General features: G+C 42.1%; 1 protein-coding gene across 5 annotated transcripts in view; it reads right to left on the bottom strand.

Moving 5' to 3' along the window:
* LOC118334630 (microtubule cross-linking factor 1) overlaps positions 1-15,385 on the bottom strand; it is a 65,408-nt gene that overhangs the window by 19,279 nt on the left and 30,744 nt on the right. For 2 of the 5 annotated variants that reach the window (XM_035670615.1, XM_035670617.1), the window contains exons 4-8: positions 11,366-11,425; positions 9,327-10,715; positions 4,760-4,906; positions 1,797-1,898; positions 628-852 (exon numbers count right to left, since the gene is read on the bottom strand). In XM_035670615.1, coding sequence (XP_035526508.1) covers positions 628-852; positions 1,797-1,898; positions 4,760-4,906; positions 9,327-10,715; positions 11,366-11,425 — 1,923 coding nt within the window. The remainder of the gene's footprint in view (positions 1-627; positions 853-1,796; positions 1,899-4,759; positions 4,907-9,326; positions 10,716-11,365; positions 11,426-15,385) is intronic. The other 3 variants (XM_035670616.1, XM_035670619.1, XM_035670618.1) reach the window with 3 other exon arrangements.

Below are 15,385 nucleotides of genomic sequence, written 5' to 3'. Positions count from 1 at the left end.
GGCACAAATTAGGTTTCACAACAAGATGCTGCATGAATAAGATGATGAGTCAGGACAGAATCAAGAGAAATTAATTTAGTAATATAGAATTATATCAAAAAGTGCCAATATCTCGATAGAAGAAAAATATTACACAACAAGCACAGAAGGAGTTTTTTAGTATAAACATGAGGAACTGGGTGGACAGTGTGAGCAGAAATTACAGGACCTCAAACTCCATCAGCAGAACATTCAGAGGGAAAAGACTTGGTCAAACTGCTCCGTAGTCTCCACTCATCATGTGAACATTCCCAGCAAAACATGAATCTCACAAATTAGGAGTTTAATCAACCAGGAGCCAGAGAAGATAGCGAGAAATAGTGAAGCATCGACCGCTGAATAAACAAGCTCCGCAGCAAATGGAGTCACTCGATCAGCCGGGCAACCAATTAACAGCCTATCAATCAGTCCTGCTGAAGTACCTGCAGCCTGGTGGGAAGTTCGCACCTCAAAGTGGTTCAGGACTGAAAGTGATTCAGAATGTTGTTTCATCTCTTTCCTAATGACTCAAACTGCAACCTGATATGCTTTAGTGCCTTTGTGACCGTCCCATGCTACCCAACTTCTACACCCAAACTCCTGACTCACCTCCGGGTGCCCCGTCTCCTCTCTGGAGTCGTCCTTGAGGCCAAGCCTCCAGTGCATAAGGATCCACCTGAGCTTCATGTAGAAGATAATGGTGTTGCGTCTGAAGAGGCGGACCTCTTGTTGCAGCATGGATCTCTCCTGAGTCCAGGGCACCTCATGACTCTGAAGACCCTGCAGCTCCAGACCTCCACGCTGGGCCTCCAGACGCAAACGCTCATCGTCCTGCTTCGGGGGGAAAGGATCAAGTTACATAGTCCATAAAATTTATAATTCATGAGTTTAATAAATAAGTGACGTGAGTATACGTCAACCTATTCGTTGAATCCTGGGGGCTGCTAAAGAGGTTAGTGTAGATGCTTCTAGCATCAATTATATAAGAAGTGGAGAGTATTTCTTTACTGAAAGAAGAGCAACGACAGGCAAAGAAGTCTTTTCTCGATATAAAAGATGTTTTCGCTCCTCTCCCGACTGACTTTAGTACCAGTTTTACTACGTTATATGGTTCATTGATCTGATTGGTTAAAGTTCGCCAGTGATAGACGATGATAGACAGATAGTTTCCAATGACGACTCTACCAGATGGCTCTGTGTAACAAACCATCTGGTCAGGTTATGGATATGTAATCTCACACAGTTTTTAGTAAGTTCTACTGGTGAGAGAGGTATTTACCAGATAGTTATCTGTAATCATTTAAAAAATATATAGATTTTATAGTAATTTTGTCCAAAAAGTAGTACTTAATGCCCATTACAATTTCCCAAAGAGAAGTTGAGATTCAAATGGCATCTTTTGTTTGACCGACTATACAAAAGTCAAAGGTATGTTGTTTAATTTCTTTACTTACTAATAGTTTCATGCTCTGAATGTTGCTGTATGTTTTTGTGTGTTTAAAATGACAAAAAGCTTATATTTTAAAACATAGGCCAATACTTCTACTACAAAGTCAAGTTGATGATATTTTAAAAGTCACGTTTACATGAATTAAGTCAGGTTGGCATGTTTGAAGAATAAAAAAAGCAAAAACTTTCTTCCCTCTCCTCTGGTGACACTTAATTTAAATCATGTTCAAACTTCAGCAAAGATTGCAGAACGAGTGAAGTGTGATACCGGTGTTCTTACGCTCTAAAGGGATTCAAACATGGAAGCGTGACTGACTGTCTTATTTTACCTGAGGCAGAGAAACCACAGCCTCCCGTTCCTCTGTTGCCGCTCGCAGCCTTCGTTCATGATCCAGACGAAACTGGATGTCAGACGCAGGCGTGTCCCGGAGCTGAACCCACAACACCACAGTACACAGTTACTTTACAAACTTTGGTTAAATTACATCATATATTGATATCTCACTATCTTTCTGTTTGTTTCTCTGTAAAAGCTATATTTGATCGACAAAATCGCAGGGATTTGTGTGTGATATGATTACACTTGATTATATTTGTTCTCTTTAATTTTCCACTGCAGAACTAAAATTCACTGAGCACTGAAAACCCTCAAATGAGATCTGACTTTCTCACAAAAGTAGAAACCCAATATATCTTCTTCTGCAACGTCTCAGGAAATTATTATAATTGAATGCAGCACATTTTGAACTTCACTACATATTTCTAGCAAAATCAAAGCTTTTTGATCAAACCTCAAACAACACTACATAAATATTTAAAGAATAGTTTGATATTTTGGGAAACTTAGATGAGAGGACTGATTGCACTCTGGAGTGGAGCCTGCAGCTAATTAGCTTAGCTTAGTGTAAAGACTGGAAACAGGGAAAAACAGCTAGCTAGGCTCTATCCAAAGGCAACAGATAATCTGCCGACCAGCACCTTTAAAATGTCTAAAAACTACTTCCTGGAGTCTTGACATCAAGACAGACTGTAGAGACTCCAGGAAGAAATAGTCGTGTGTTAATGTGTTAATGAGTGAGCTTTAGAGGTGCTGGATGTACCTGTTGACAGAGCTAAGCTAGCGGTTTCCCCCTGTTTCCAGTCTTTATGCTAAGCTAAGCTAACCAGCTGCTGGCTGTCACTTTATATATAGAGATATCGATCTTCTCACCTAACTGTTGGCAAGAAAGAGAATAAGTGTATTTCCCAAAATGTCAAACTATTTCTAACTTGACTTCCTTTTTTAAGTTATCCAACAAACTGAGAGGGGCAAAAATAATACTGTCACTGTATTATCAGCGAAAGAGCTGCGTCTAAATCATGGTTTCTATCACCAAAATAAAACTAAACATCATTGAAATGATATTAGCTGCCCTTTGAAAGATAATATTAAAAAAAGCAACTCTTAAGTGCCAAATACAGCAATTGCAATAGGAACTGAAAGCATGTGAGGTTTGATTTGTTTACTACAGGTAAATAATTGCTCATAAGGAGATGAGATGCTTATGTTTATGGTTTTGAATGTAATGATTCTTCTTCAACTCGTCTGACAAGACCTCCCTGTCTGTCTGTCCTCAAAGTGTAGACTAAATTTGGGAACTGCAGTGGTTTATAACTTCTTTCTTCTATCCTGCGTGCGACTGCTCCCTCCGACCGTAAGTTGAGCTGTTCAGTGTGTGCTGACCCTGAATCCCCTCCCTGTCAGCCCAATGTCAAATGCAAATCACACAGCCCTACAGAGCAGTGCTAATCCTGCCATATCCAAGCTGCTTTCCCATTCATTCATTTCACCTCCCAGATTAAACTTTGGCAGAAAAGCACAGGGACACAAAGAAATCCACGCGAATGTGCTATAACTGTAACTGTAATAGTGATGTGTCACATCACCGCTGCCAGTACTCTGCATTACATAACAGATAGCAATTTCTCTATGAACACAACCATGAGGCAGCGATTATGAGCGCCCTGCGATTACACAGCTGGTTTATTAAACAGCCGAGTCACTGAAGGATTTAACAGATCTGAGCTGATGTGTGCGGCAGCAAGGTTAGTTCCTCCCTGACTGCGCTCTTAGATCTGTTCCATGTGTGTCGTTTTAACGTGTATTGTGACACTTTTGTGTAAGCTTTTTTTTAACATACATTTAATTTTGCTGAGTCGAGGCATGACAGTGCAGCCGGTGGTGATGAACCGGTGCCAGAGGGCATCACTACAGAGTGCACTGTGTGCAGACACTTAGTGCATACATATGCCTAACAGGTCAATATACTGTAGCTGAGCGTGGCTGCTGCCTCACACTGTTTTAAAGGGCGACAAACTGCCTACCAGCAGATACAAACTCCTCTTTGGAGCACTGTGAGATCTACTTTCTACTGGTTTCTTCAAAAAAGGAGTAAATCAATCACAAAATGTCCAGGGGCACATGGGACAAATTTAAAAAGAAAATGTTAAACCAAAAAGAGTGAAAATAAAATAAAGATCAGTGGCTGTAGGAGTGGATATTTAGTGTGAAAGTTGTGAGCGAGTGAATGAAGTGAAATCGTGTTCAGCATCAAAAAGTGACTGTGGCTGGAGTCGCACTAGACATGCTGGACTGAGTGGCATTCTGATCAGAACAAACTCTTTGATCCTCCAAGATTCAAAATCAGCCGAATTTATGATACAGTCTGCTCGGAAACACTTTATTATTATTATTATTATTATTATTATTATATTTTTATTATATTTTGGTTGAGATGTGAGAAGAGGATTGACTTTAAATGGATATATATGGAAGTACAGTAAATAAAGTTGACACACTATGACTTGTACCTGTAGATGTTATCAATATCTTCACTATAGGGCAAGTTAAGTCTTTCTTGCATTGATTCTCAGGCCAACACACATTCAAAAAACAACCCCCAGAAGCCCCTAAAACGTGTTCAGTGTTCATGACCCTCATTCTGTATTTAACATTTACTCTATTTCTCAGATTTTATATATTTTTTCATATATATACCTGAATGTCTTTTATCTAAATTCTTCCAAATTAAAAGCGTCTACAGAGCTGTATTTCTCAACAGCTCACCATGGGAAAAGAAAAGACTAGTCACTTTATATAAGAAGAAAAACAGATTTGCCTTTGAATCAATTTAAATTATTAGAAAATAGAGTCTAGGTCAACAGAAGGCCCTGTGAACGGGGCTCATGGTGGAGCCAGTGTCAACTCAGTCCCACAGGTGGAAGGGAGATGGAGGAGGGAGGAGGCACTGACCTCTGCTCTTAAAGCCAGGGGCCTGTGGTACCTAGTGAGTCCCGTGGCTCCCCTGCTCTGGGCCTGGCCCCCACCCTGGCTCTGGCTCTGGGGCTCCACGCCTCGCTCCTGTCCTAGACGCCACTCCAGCTCATCCCTCTGACCGGACTGTGAGTGACGTGGGGTAAGAGGGAAGGGGAAGGAAGGGGGGTGAGGACGGTGTGGGTGTAAGGGGTTAGGGGGGTGACAGGTGCAGGGAACAGGGGTGCAGGTAGTGGAGGTGGGTGGTTTTTGGGGGGGAGATGTGTGAGGTGGATTGTGGACAAAACAGACAGAGGACAACAAACGGGGTGAGGGGACGAGGAAAGAAAGCAGGTGGGGGAAAAAAAACAATAAAAAAAAACCATACAGAAAATGGGTAAAGAATATAAGCAGAGGGGGAAATTAACTAACAGACTACACGGTGTGGAGAAGAACAAACGGACTAGAGTACGAAGAAAAGCGCAAAGAGAAAGACCAACTTAAAGATGACGGCGTATGAGAGAGATGAGAAGAGAACGAGGATGAGGATGAACAAAATCATGGGCTGAAACATCTGGCGGGAACACAAAGAGGAACAAAGAGAGGGATTTGGGGGGGAAAAGAATGCAAAACACTTGTTATGAAGCGCATGCAATGAGGGATACATGAGTCCAAACCAACAGCTGAGAGATACCACGGCAAACTGCAGAGCGAGAGCTAGCACGCTAAAAGGTTTTCAACACATGCCGGTGCACAGCCGTGTGCGTTGTGGAAGCAGTCAACTAAGGAAAGTTGCATCTTGAGCCTGTATGAAGCACACTGTTTTCAGACATTACAGCATTTAAATACACTGGAGGCATCTGAAGCTTCAGTCGAGCTTAAAGACAAGCGCCATGCTAGTTGCCCCCCGTTTTCGTAGCAGTGTCCACATTTTATTTTTGTAAGTGAGCTAGCAAGAACTTTATTTATTTATCATGACGAATGAGTATCTACAGCATTCACCAAAGGAAGAAAAACTGGACGCATATTGTCATAATTCTGACTCTTCTCAAAATGATTAGAAACTATTATCTCGTATTTACAACACTTTTATCTCATAATTATCTCTTAAAAACCTCTTATTTATAATTAAAGAGACCTTTGAATTTGACCTGATGGTCAGAGGATCAAAATGTTGTTAATATAATAATAAAATAATGAAAATAAAGATAACTGCGAAGATGAATACCTATCACAAATTACAAGATAAACATCTCGCAAATCACAAGATCTCATAATCCTAACTTTATTTGATGGTCTGAAAGTACTGAAACAGTGTGCTGGATACTTTATCTTAAAATCTGATCTACGAAAGTCATACTAACTATAATTATGAGATCAAAGTTATAACAAGATAAACATAATACAATTATTGAAGTAATAACTGTGAGAAAACATCTTTTCTTTTCTCTGGTGAATGCGTTTCTGGACATATCTTCATTTAAAAAAAATATATTATTTATATACCTTCACTGTATACCCGACCCTTTTGCTGCTGCAGTTTTTTGCTCTGTAGTCTATTATATTTAAAACTCCACGATTCTACAACTTTTCATCTTAAACAACTCTTAAAGGACGAAGGCCTTATTGCTTTGAACAGGTGTGAGTTTTTAGTACAGTGGTTAGCTTTGACTAAACCACCCAGCTTCACCCAGACTAATCAGTGAGTCCTACAGGCAGAGGAGCAAAGCAGAAACAAGTCACTGGATAAAATGAGTATGAAGGCAGCTTCAGTCTATTATCTCTACAAAGCACATTGGGTTCTTGAAGTGAGACATGTTTGAAGAGCTGTTTGTTTTACTCCATACGACAGTCTGGCTGATTAGAAAGGACATTCAAGATGTCTGCCTGATCATGCAGCACAGAGATAATGAACCAGCTTTGGAAGAGTACACAGTATGTTGACATGTTGACTGAGCTGCAATAAAACAAGAACAGAAAGCGGGATGCCAGCCAGCGAGGTTCTTCCACAGGCAGCTCACACAGCGGCATGCAACTCTTTTTTTTTTTTATTCAACAGGTTATTTTAGACAGTGCACACACATTTTTATGGTTCGTCTCCTTGGCAACACCATGGAGTAACCAATCCCACGTGTGTCTGTGTGTGTGATGATAACTTGTGCAAACATAATAGCTACACCATTTATGTGTTATAATGAGTCATACAAATGATAGCATGATGTAGTAAAGTTATAAAGAGAGAAATATTTCCTAAACTTTGTCATCATGCAACAGTTAACGCTATATGAGGAAAAGCTTTTGAATTGAGCCAAATGGAAGAAGCTGCCATAACTTTCCTTTAGTACTTACTCCAATCATACCAAGCAACCTCTCAAGCACCCTCCTAAGCACCTTGGCTGACTGGAAGCAGGACAGCTGCAGACAGTGAGTGCAGGGAGAAGCAGGCAGGCAGGGCTGCTGGCTATGAGGATGTGCATGGAGATGCAGATGTGAATGTGGCAGCGGCAGGAAGCGATGGTGGTGGCGGTGGGTCAGGGGAAAAGGGTGGCGGTGGTGCCAGTGTGGTAGAGCTGGGTGGCTCGTGTTGGAGTGGAGGGGCCTGCTACGTCACCCTGTGCTGGCACTGAACGTGAGGCTTTAATATCATAGGTTTGGATTTTTTCAAGTCTATCTAACCCCAGCTCACTCTCCCTGTAAAGTGGGGCGGGGTCCAATCCAACGCTCTGGCTCATAATGATTGGGAAAAGCCAACACTGAAGGATCAAAAAGAGGTCCCATGGTAACCCTTCTGACACCTCCTGCTTGAGACACAAAACTCAAAAGCATCGTGAGACATGGTCTGTATTTATACGGAAAATCAAGATCAAGCGACATTTGCTAATCGTGCTCCGCGGGAGGTTTGTCCTCCCTGAACTCGCCTTAGGACGACCTGTGTAACCATCTGATGAGTCCCCACAACTCCCCACCTGCTGTAGCGTTTCTCCACTGTAAAAAAGAGCCCACAGTCCTCGCTCTGTGCAAAAATACATACAAAGTTTAACCCAACTTAATGTGTGCCTTCAGCTGGTCTGAGTCAGCTGAATTAAGTTGGTGACATATCCCTCCACCACAACTCAGCAAGGAAGGAAGGGTTATTATTAATTTTTTGCATCACTGTGCTACTTCTCAACATCGAGATCATGCATGACAGACAAAACAGATAAGAGAGGGAGACTGAAGTTTCAGTTAGCTTTGCACAGAAACAGCTGGTAGAAATATCCTTCAGAGAAACCAAGAGAGTACATTTCAGAGCCTGTACTCTTACTTGAGTCTTTTTTTACACAAGTATCTGTACTTCTATTTGAGTAAAAGAGTAGTCCCCTGATTTAGCTTGCACTCCACTAACATTGCTGGACTATAAAGGATCAAAACTGATGCAGCAGAACCAGAGAAATTGTCTTTTTTATCCATGCATTCTTCTTCCCTGTCAAAAGTCTGATGCCTACGTTACCCACAAAGCGCTGACAGTTTAGTCAGAGCCTTGGTTTTGTTATGCAAGGAGCAGCTAATGTAACCTCGAGCCACTAGCCTTGAGCAGACGAGGAGCCAGGCTACAGAAGTCTGGTAAACTCACTTCTTTCTACCTTCACGCCTCCAGAGTTTCATCATTTTCTAACTTGGAGTCTTCGAGCTCCGACCGACGCTGTCTCACATCACTTGAGGCAATTTATCAGACATCATGCGGCTCTCTCTGCCTGCTTTATACAACTTTTTTCACATATGCAGTTGTACTCTCCACCACCTGCATGCGTAATGTTGGCGCACTTCCCCTTTAAGAGTAAATTTTTGCACTGAGCGAGGACTGTGGATGTTCTCCCCAATGTCATGGAGTCGCACTTCTTCCTATGGAGAGGAGGAAGGACTACAGTGACCCATAAATCTCTCAATGTACAAACGGGCAGGTGAACATTGTATTAAGGTAGACTTGAAAAAATCCCAACCGATCCTTAAAGCTATGTTTGCCTACAATTTAATGAGGTTCCCACTGACAGGTGTGGCTGTGGACTGTATGTGTTCTGCTAGAGATGTACGGCGCTGCCACTGTATTTAATTAGAGCTGATTTTTCGAGCACAGTGCTGACTCGAGATCTCGTTTAGTTTATTTTGGCCTCAAATGGTCCACTAATGACTGCACACTTAGGGCCATTTAAATTAAACCTAAATAAATTTCTTACATTTACAAATACACCAGTGGGTTGTTTGCCTACTGCTGTTTTAAAGCAATGAAGCCATCTGGTGTGATATTGTCTTCAGCCTTTCTCTCCTGGGATATGGTGTCCTCCGGACAACCAGGTGAGAAGCTTTTGAGGCAAATCAGCGTTCTTATGCAAGATTGTAAAAGAACATTTTGTTAAAAATCTTAAAAAATCTTAAGTATTGGCTGACAGACCTTCTACGTTACTACTAATATTTCTCTTTTTTTGCAAAAGAACAAAGCAGCCACAGAAAGAAAACATCTACATGTACAGAGAGAGGTCACCTTAAGAACAGTAGGGAAGGTCACAGGACGTCTATCCATTAAACTTACCTGGAAGTCTGTCACCAGGTCTCTACCAAAGGTGCCAATGGGAGAGTCACGGGACATGGAGGTGACTGTGGACAGGAAGCTGCTGGACTCTGTGAGGTTTGGCATGGGTGACAGATCGTCTGTCCTTTCTCTCAGCCCTTCCCCTACGTGGTCCAACTTCTCCATGAAGATGTGCAGCTCGGTGCGGAAAGCCTTCATGCGAGTGTTGATGGTGTCCAGGACTTGCGTGTCTGGTTTGTTTCCAGACGCCGTCCCTCCTTCCAGGCTCTCTCCTGTCGTCACCAGCAACCTGCCCTCAAAGATCAGACTGTCGGTGTCCGTGATCAGACGGTCCACCGTCTTCCCGAGCCTCTCTGCCTCACGTTTCACGTTGGTGAATGACTCCCGTTCTTCCCTCCTGCGGTTGGCCAGATCAGTGGCACTGAGCTCGCTGCCGTCTGAGGGTTTGATGCTTCCGAACCCTGAGGTGGTTGTCGTTTTCTCAAACAGGTCTTCAGAGTCACTCTCGCCCCCAATGGGGCCCTCCCTCTTGGGGTGGAGGAGAAGAAGTCGCCCTGCCTCCTCGTCCTCAGCGGCTTCTCGACGGCCTGTGTCACTCTCTGCGTCGCTGTCTCGAGGGCTGCCGGTTCGCAGGCCCAGGTGTGCAGCCAGGTCGCAGCGCTGGACGTTGGACATGAGGACTCGGTTCTCATACTGCAGCTTCATCACTTTCCCACTCAGCTCATTGATCTGCATTCTGGCTGATTTAAGCTCCTCCATCATCATCCCGCCGCTGGAACCATTACCGTTCCCTCCGTTACCAGGTTTAAATAACCCTCCCTCACTGCCCTCCTCGCCGACAGGCCCAGAGCCGCTGCTGGGGCCGAACTTGAAGCGATTGAGTTCAGATGTCAGCTGCCTGTTGTGGTCCTCAATCTCTGAGATGGAGCGGCGCAGCAGCTCGGCCTCCTCTTCCACAAATTGTAGATGGCGACGTAGCTCACTTGCCGACTCAAGCGCATCACCGCCATATGGCGACGAGGGCATGCTGGAGAAGGGTTCCCGCCCAAAGCAATCTCTTTCATACTGACAGCGGATGTCTTCATTTTCTGCCCGCAGGCTGCGGTTCTCCACTTCCAGCTCCACAATCTTTCTGCCCAGGATGTTAGCCTCCTCCTCCACCAGCTTCAGACGTAATCGCAGTTCAGCCTCTCGAGTGGTGTGAGGACCACCACCAGAGCACTCGGCCAGGGGAAGAGGACTGTCCACATCCCCGTAAACTGACTTGTACTTCTGCAGCTCCTGCTCCAGTTCGTCCTTCTCCCGGCCCAGCTTTGCCATCTTTTTTCTCATCAGGCTGGACTCCTCCTTGGAAAACTGGAGCTGGCACCTGAGGTCCGCACTGTCCTCCTAGCAGAGTGATAGGGATCAGGATACTGCCATTAAAAACTTGCCATATTTTAGACTTTTGTTTTTGTCAACAAATCCATTAAAAGATCAAAACCAACAATGATGAGCCCATTCATTCGTACTGAAGATGTAAATCTTAAGAAAACGGAGTCACAACTATATAATTGATATAAAAAAGGCTCAATCTTTGGATAAAAAAGCTGGGCACTGCAGTCTTTAGTAAACATTATTCAAACAGGAGTAAATAGTGCATTTGTGGGGGACTATTTTCAGCAGCGGAGTAATTTACATTTAGTAGGACAGTGAATGTGTGATTGACTCGAAATAAACTACAGTGTGTGTTCACAGAAATGGATGAACATGTCATCCAGTGCACCCAGTGTGGTTCATTGATGTGTTTTTAAAAGGTTTCGGACAAAAATGATGCTTTTATGTCACAGGGGAATAAGATCAATTAGGCTTTTGCTGCACAGGCAATACGTGTCAGGAGGATCAATTTATTGCTGGTTTTGGTCTTTTGTCTGGAATTTGTTGACACTTAGGAAAATATAGAACCAAATGTATACTTTAATGCCTAAAACATAAAATGTTTGTATGATTTTGAATTCAGAAAAAAGAGACAGAATCACATTTATAGATTCTCTTTTTACCTGACTCGTGGATTTCTTGTCTTTAAATGTTTCCCTGCTTCCTCGTCTCCTCAGTGCAGTCTGTAAAAGAACAAAAATATTATGTAATCATAGCAATTATATACAATTATTCACACTAATATTAAAATATTATTCCCACATCCACAGGTGCTGCAAGAGGGAAACAGAAAATTATATAAACAAACACACAGCCGAGCCGATAAAAGCAATAAAAGAGGCTTTGTGAATTCAATAGTGAGGACCTCTGCAGTTTTAAGATGCTATTGACATTTCCATATATCATAATGCCAGTGTTTATACAGACATGCGCAATCATGGCACTGATGGTACTGCATAACACCAATGCAGTGGAACAAATGGGTTTGCTAAGACGTACGCCAACTCCTCTAATGTGAAGCAGACTCTGCAAAAGGCCAAAATAACAGTAATCTATGTGGACATCTTACGTAACATTTCCATCATCGCGTCAAAGCTAAAGTCTAATGAGGAAGTATTTACTCTAATGATCACATGACATAATTACATGACATAATTACTGTCTGATTCATGCACACAGTAACGGTAATAGCCTGTATCAAGGGCCAACATCTGGTTACAATGTCAGTCTCACTGCAAGCGAGTGGAGGGGCAGAGAGAACGGACACTTCATGTGATTTACATTCTGTGAAGGGAATCGACTGCTCAGTATTACGATCAGAAAAAGTTGGTACAGATGTACAGATAATGAGCATGTTCTGTTGTGTCTTTTGATAAATGATGCACCAGCGGGGCGCTTTAGATCCCATCCGGAGCTCAGTGTGACAGACGTCTTATCCCGGCTCAGATTCAGTGACACATGGCGCTTGCTCTGGGGGGAAGCATCTGCCTGTCCAGTGGTGAAATCTGTCCTGTAGCGAATACTACGTATTGCACGCAAAGCCCGGATAAAACAGGGACTTCTGCACGCCAGCTTAGTCTTACAGACTAATAAAATCATTCATTTTTATCAAGTCTGTGCACTTCCTTTCGCCATCAGCTGCAGCTACGTAAGACAGGGAAAAGATCAACAAGCACTAGAGGAAAGGAGAGAGGCAGAGTGTGAAACTTTTTTCCAGGAACGGATTGCTGGCCGAGTTATTTAAAGGTTTTTTATGATCAGTTTAAGCTCGGCTCCTTTCTAGGAAGCATAAGTTGATATTATTATTTCCGATCTCTGAGTGGCAAACCTATTTCAGTGTTCTCGTACTTCAGTAGGAAGTCAAACGGGACAACCACAAATCAGCTGTGATCATTTCATTAATTCTGCAGCCAACATTTTTTTTTACATATTACTTTGAATTGATTTCTTTAGTCTGTAGCATTAAATGTGTCTGATCGTCCAAAACACAAATATATTGGATTCACAATTATATAAAACAGAGAAAATCAAAGCAAATGGCCAAATTTAAGGAGCCAGAAGCCGTGAATGTTTGCATTTTTGTTTGATAAATGACTTAAAAAACTAATGATTATCAATATTGTTATTGTTAAATCTCTTAATTCCCTCATTGTTTCAGCACAAAATCCTCCTGTCCATCGTTTTATATCTCTTTTATTTTAAGCATTTTAACTTTTTTCATTTCTTTGCTGGCTTAAATCCCTTTTGTCAAAAGGAAAAGCACTGATTGTGAGGTTTTGTAACAGATTGAACAAATCCCTCAACAAGGCGCATATGCTTATCATAACACTGCGATCGGTTTGCACAGTACGAACATCCTGTCTGCCGATCTGTCAGTGTGACAGCGTTCAATTCAGGCTTGTGCCAGGTTTGAAGTGTTAAAGAAGTGTTACCTGGTCTGACCTCGAAAGACTGCTGCAGTCGGACCAACATGGTAAACTGCCATCATATTATCATAAAAGGGTGCTGAACGGGGGAAGTTCGGTTTTAGTCCAGAAGACTTGTACTGTAACTGGTTGCTTAAAGTCTGCTCACTTGATAAATAATTTTTTGACATAATTTGTGGTGTAGGATGGAAAACTGTGGATGTTTTTTTTTTTTTTTACACAAATTTAGATTTTCCTTCTTTTTATGCAGTAAGTGAACTGTTTGTTTTTGTGTGTGTGAACCCACTTGCTGCAAATTACCACTTGAGGGAAGATTTAAGTCATAGAAGTCAGTGAACAGAATATTATTCATCAGTGTGTTTGATCTTCTTCTACTTTTTCTACTTTTTTTCACTTTGTACAAAGCAAACTCTTCACTGTACAAGCTCCGCTGCCAGCCAAAATAGACCAGTAGGACAGTGTGAATCATTCGTGGCCAGACGGACGGAAAGTGTGAGGGTGAACCGGTTTTGCCCCAGAGCAGGGACGGACCTTGACTCAGTTGCTGGCTCTACGACAGGAAGGGAGCGCCCACTTAGAAACAGCACCAAAACATGAAGATAGTTCATAGTTACAGACAGAGATTTGTGCCTCCTGCTCTGTGTATGATTTGTGAACGGAGCGTTGTGCCCAGTTCTGTAATATATTTTACTTTGGAGTTTCTGATGATAAAGTCCTTGAAGCACTGAATCAAATGTACAGTACACATTAAATTCAGTTTAGACAGGTTGAAGACAGCTTGCTTTTGCTGCTCAGAAGACCCTTACAGCATAGTTCTCTGCTAAGGTGTGTTTCATGATCAATACTTTTTAATCTGTCTTTCTTTATTGAGGAAAACTGAATTTCTGAGGGGTTCTCTGTCTGCCTTCTTGTTGTCTTCACAGTCTCTTTTGACGTTCCCGTCTGATCCGAACTCGACCTCTGTGCTCGTGCCCTCAGAGGAAGAACTCCACCATGAGCTGAATGCAGATGAGGTTGATGTAACATGTGAGTATTTTGCCTTTGCACAAATTACACAATGTGTTCGACATGTTGTTTGATCTCGTCACGGCACAAACTGTCTGCTTCTCCCTCCAAGGGAAGATAAACAGATTCGCTTATTACCATATTTAACTTGTCAAATCCAATTTTTGGTCAAAAATGTCTGCAAACATTGAAACATGAAACTGCACCTCTGCTCATCTTTTTCCTATAATCCCCTCCTATACAGATTCATATAACCAATGTCATCCTCTCCAAGACTATAATTGTTTTTATTTGATGGTGACAGACTGTAATTCATGGTTTACTCTAGTTATTTATTTATAACCTCCCCTCCCCCCGGTCCACTCTTAGCTTTGTGTCTATGTCAGTATCTCCAACACCAGTCGTGGTTTAATTCCCAGCCCTGGTGACAGAGCTAATCTCTCTGGGGAGACAGCGGATTAGACGGCATCTTGTGCAAAGCTCCTCAGAACCCCAGACCGCCACAACCAGGGATCCCTGTTTACTGTATACAGAAGTCAGTTTGAGGCTTAGAGAAACAGCAGTGTGATCAGAGAGCAATGGAGTTGACAAAACACTGATAATAGTTTGTCTGAGCCAATTACCTGTAAAATGAGTCTGACTTTTAAATATACTATACTATTCATTATTAAATGCTGATCTGTTTGGTACTCTTATGATGTTAGAGGTTTGATTAGAGTTTACAGGAGGCAACTCATTCACTGCAGTTCAATATAAAGGAAAAGCTGTCACCTGGTTTTAGCAGAACCTTCAAGTGTTTATGAGAGAAGTTTACTTAAATAACCTAACTGATGTCGTATTCATGACAAAATTAGCTATTAGTATTAGCTGTAATGTGGCTAATACTTTTAAAAAGTATGGTCTGGTCCAGGGTTGGTTTGTTTGTTTTTTTGTGTACAAGGGTTGAGCGATTGGATGAATAAAGGCCGAGTCCATAACCAGTTGTTTTATTTTTTTATTTGATGTGATTTGTCTCCTTTTATTTTGTTAATTTGCTGGGGCATGCATGTGCGAATATATCGGCAATCAGCGGTTGTTGGACTGACGATGGCCGGATGGAGATTATCACCCAACCCAACTGTCTAACATCCTTGGATGCAGTTGAAAATGAAACAATTTTAATTGTTGTTCACTTAGCATATTGTGTTCTCTTCTCATGAACTTTAACATCAG

Source organism: Morone saxatilis, unplaced genomic scaffold (genome assembly GCF_004916995.1).
Source record: "Morone saxatilis isolate NCDOM2014 unplaced genomic scaffold, NCSU_SB_2.0 Contig23, whole genome shotgun sequence".
Classification (NCBI taxonomy): Eukaryota; Metazoa; Chordata; class Actinopteri; family Moronidae; genus Morone; species Morone saxatilis.
The sequence above is the reverse complement of the archived record's forward strand: the minus strand, read 5'-3'. Positions and strand labels throughout refer to the sequence as shown.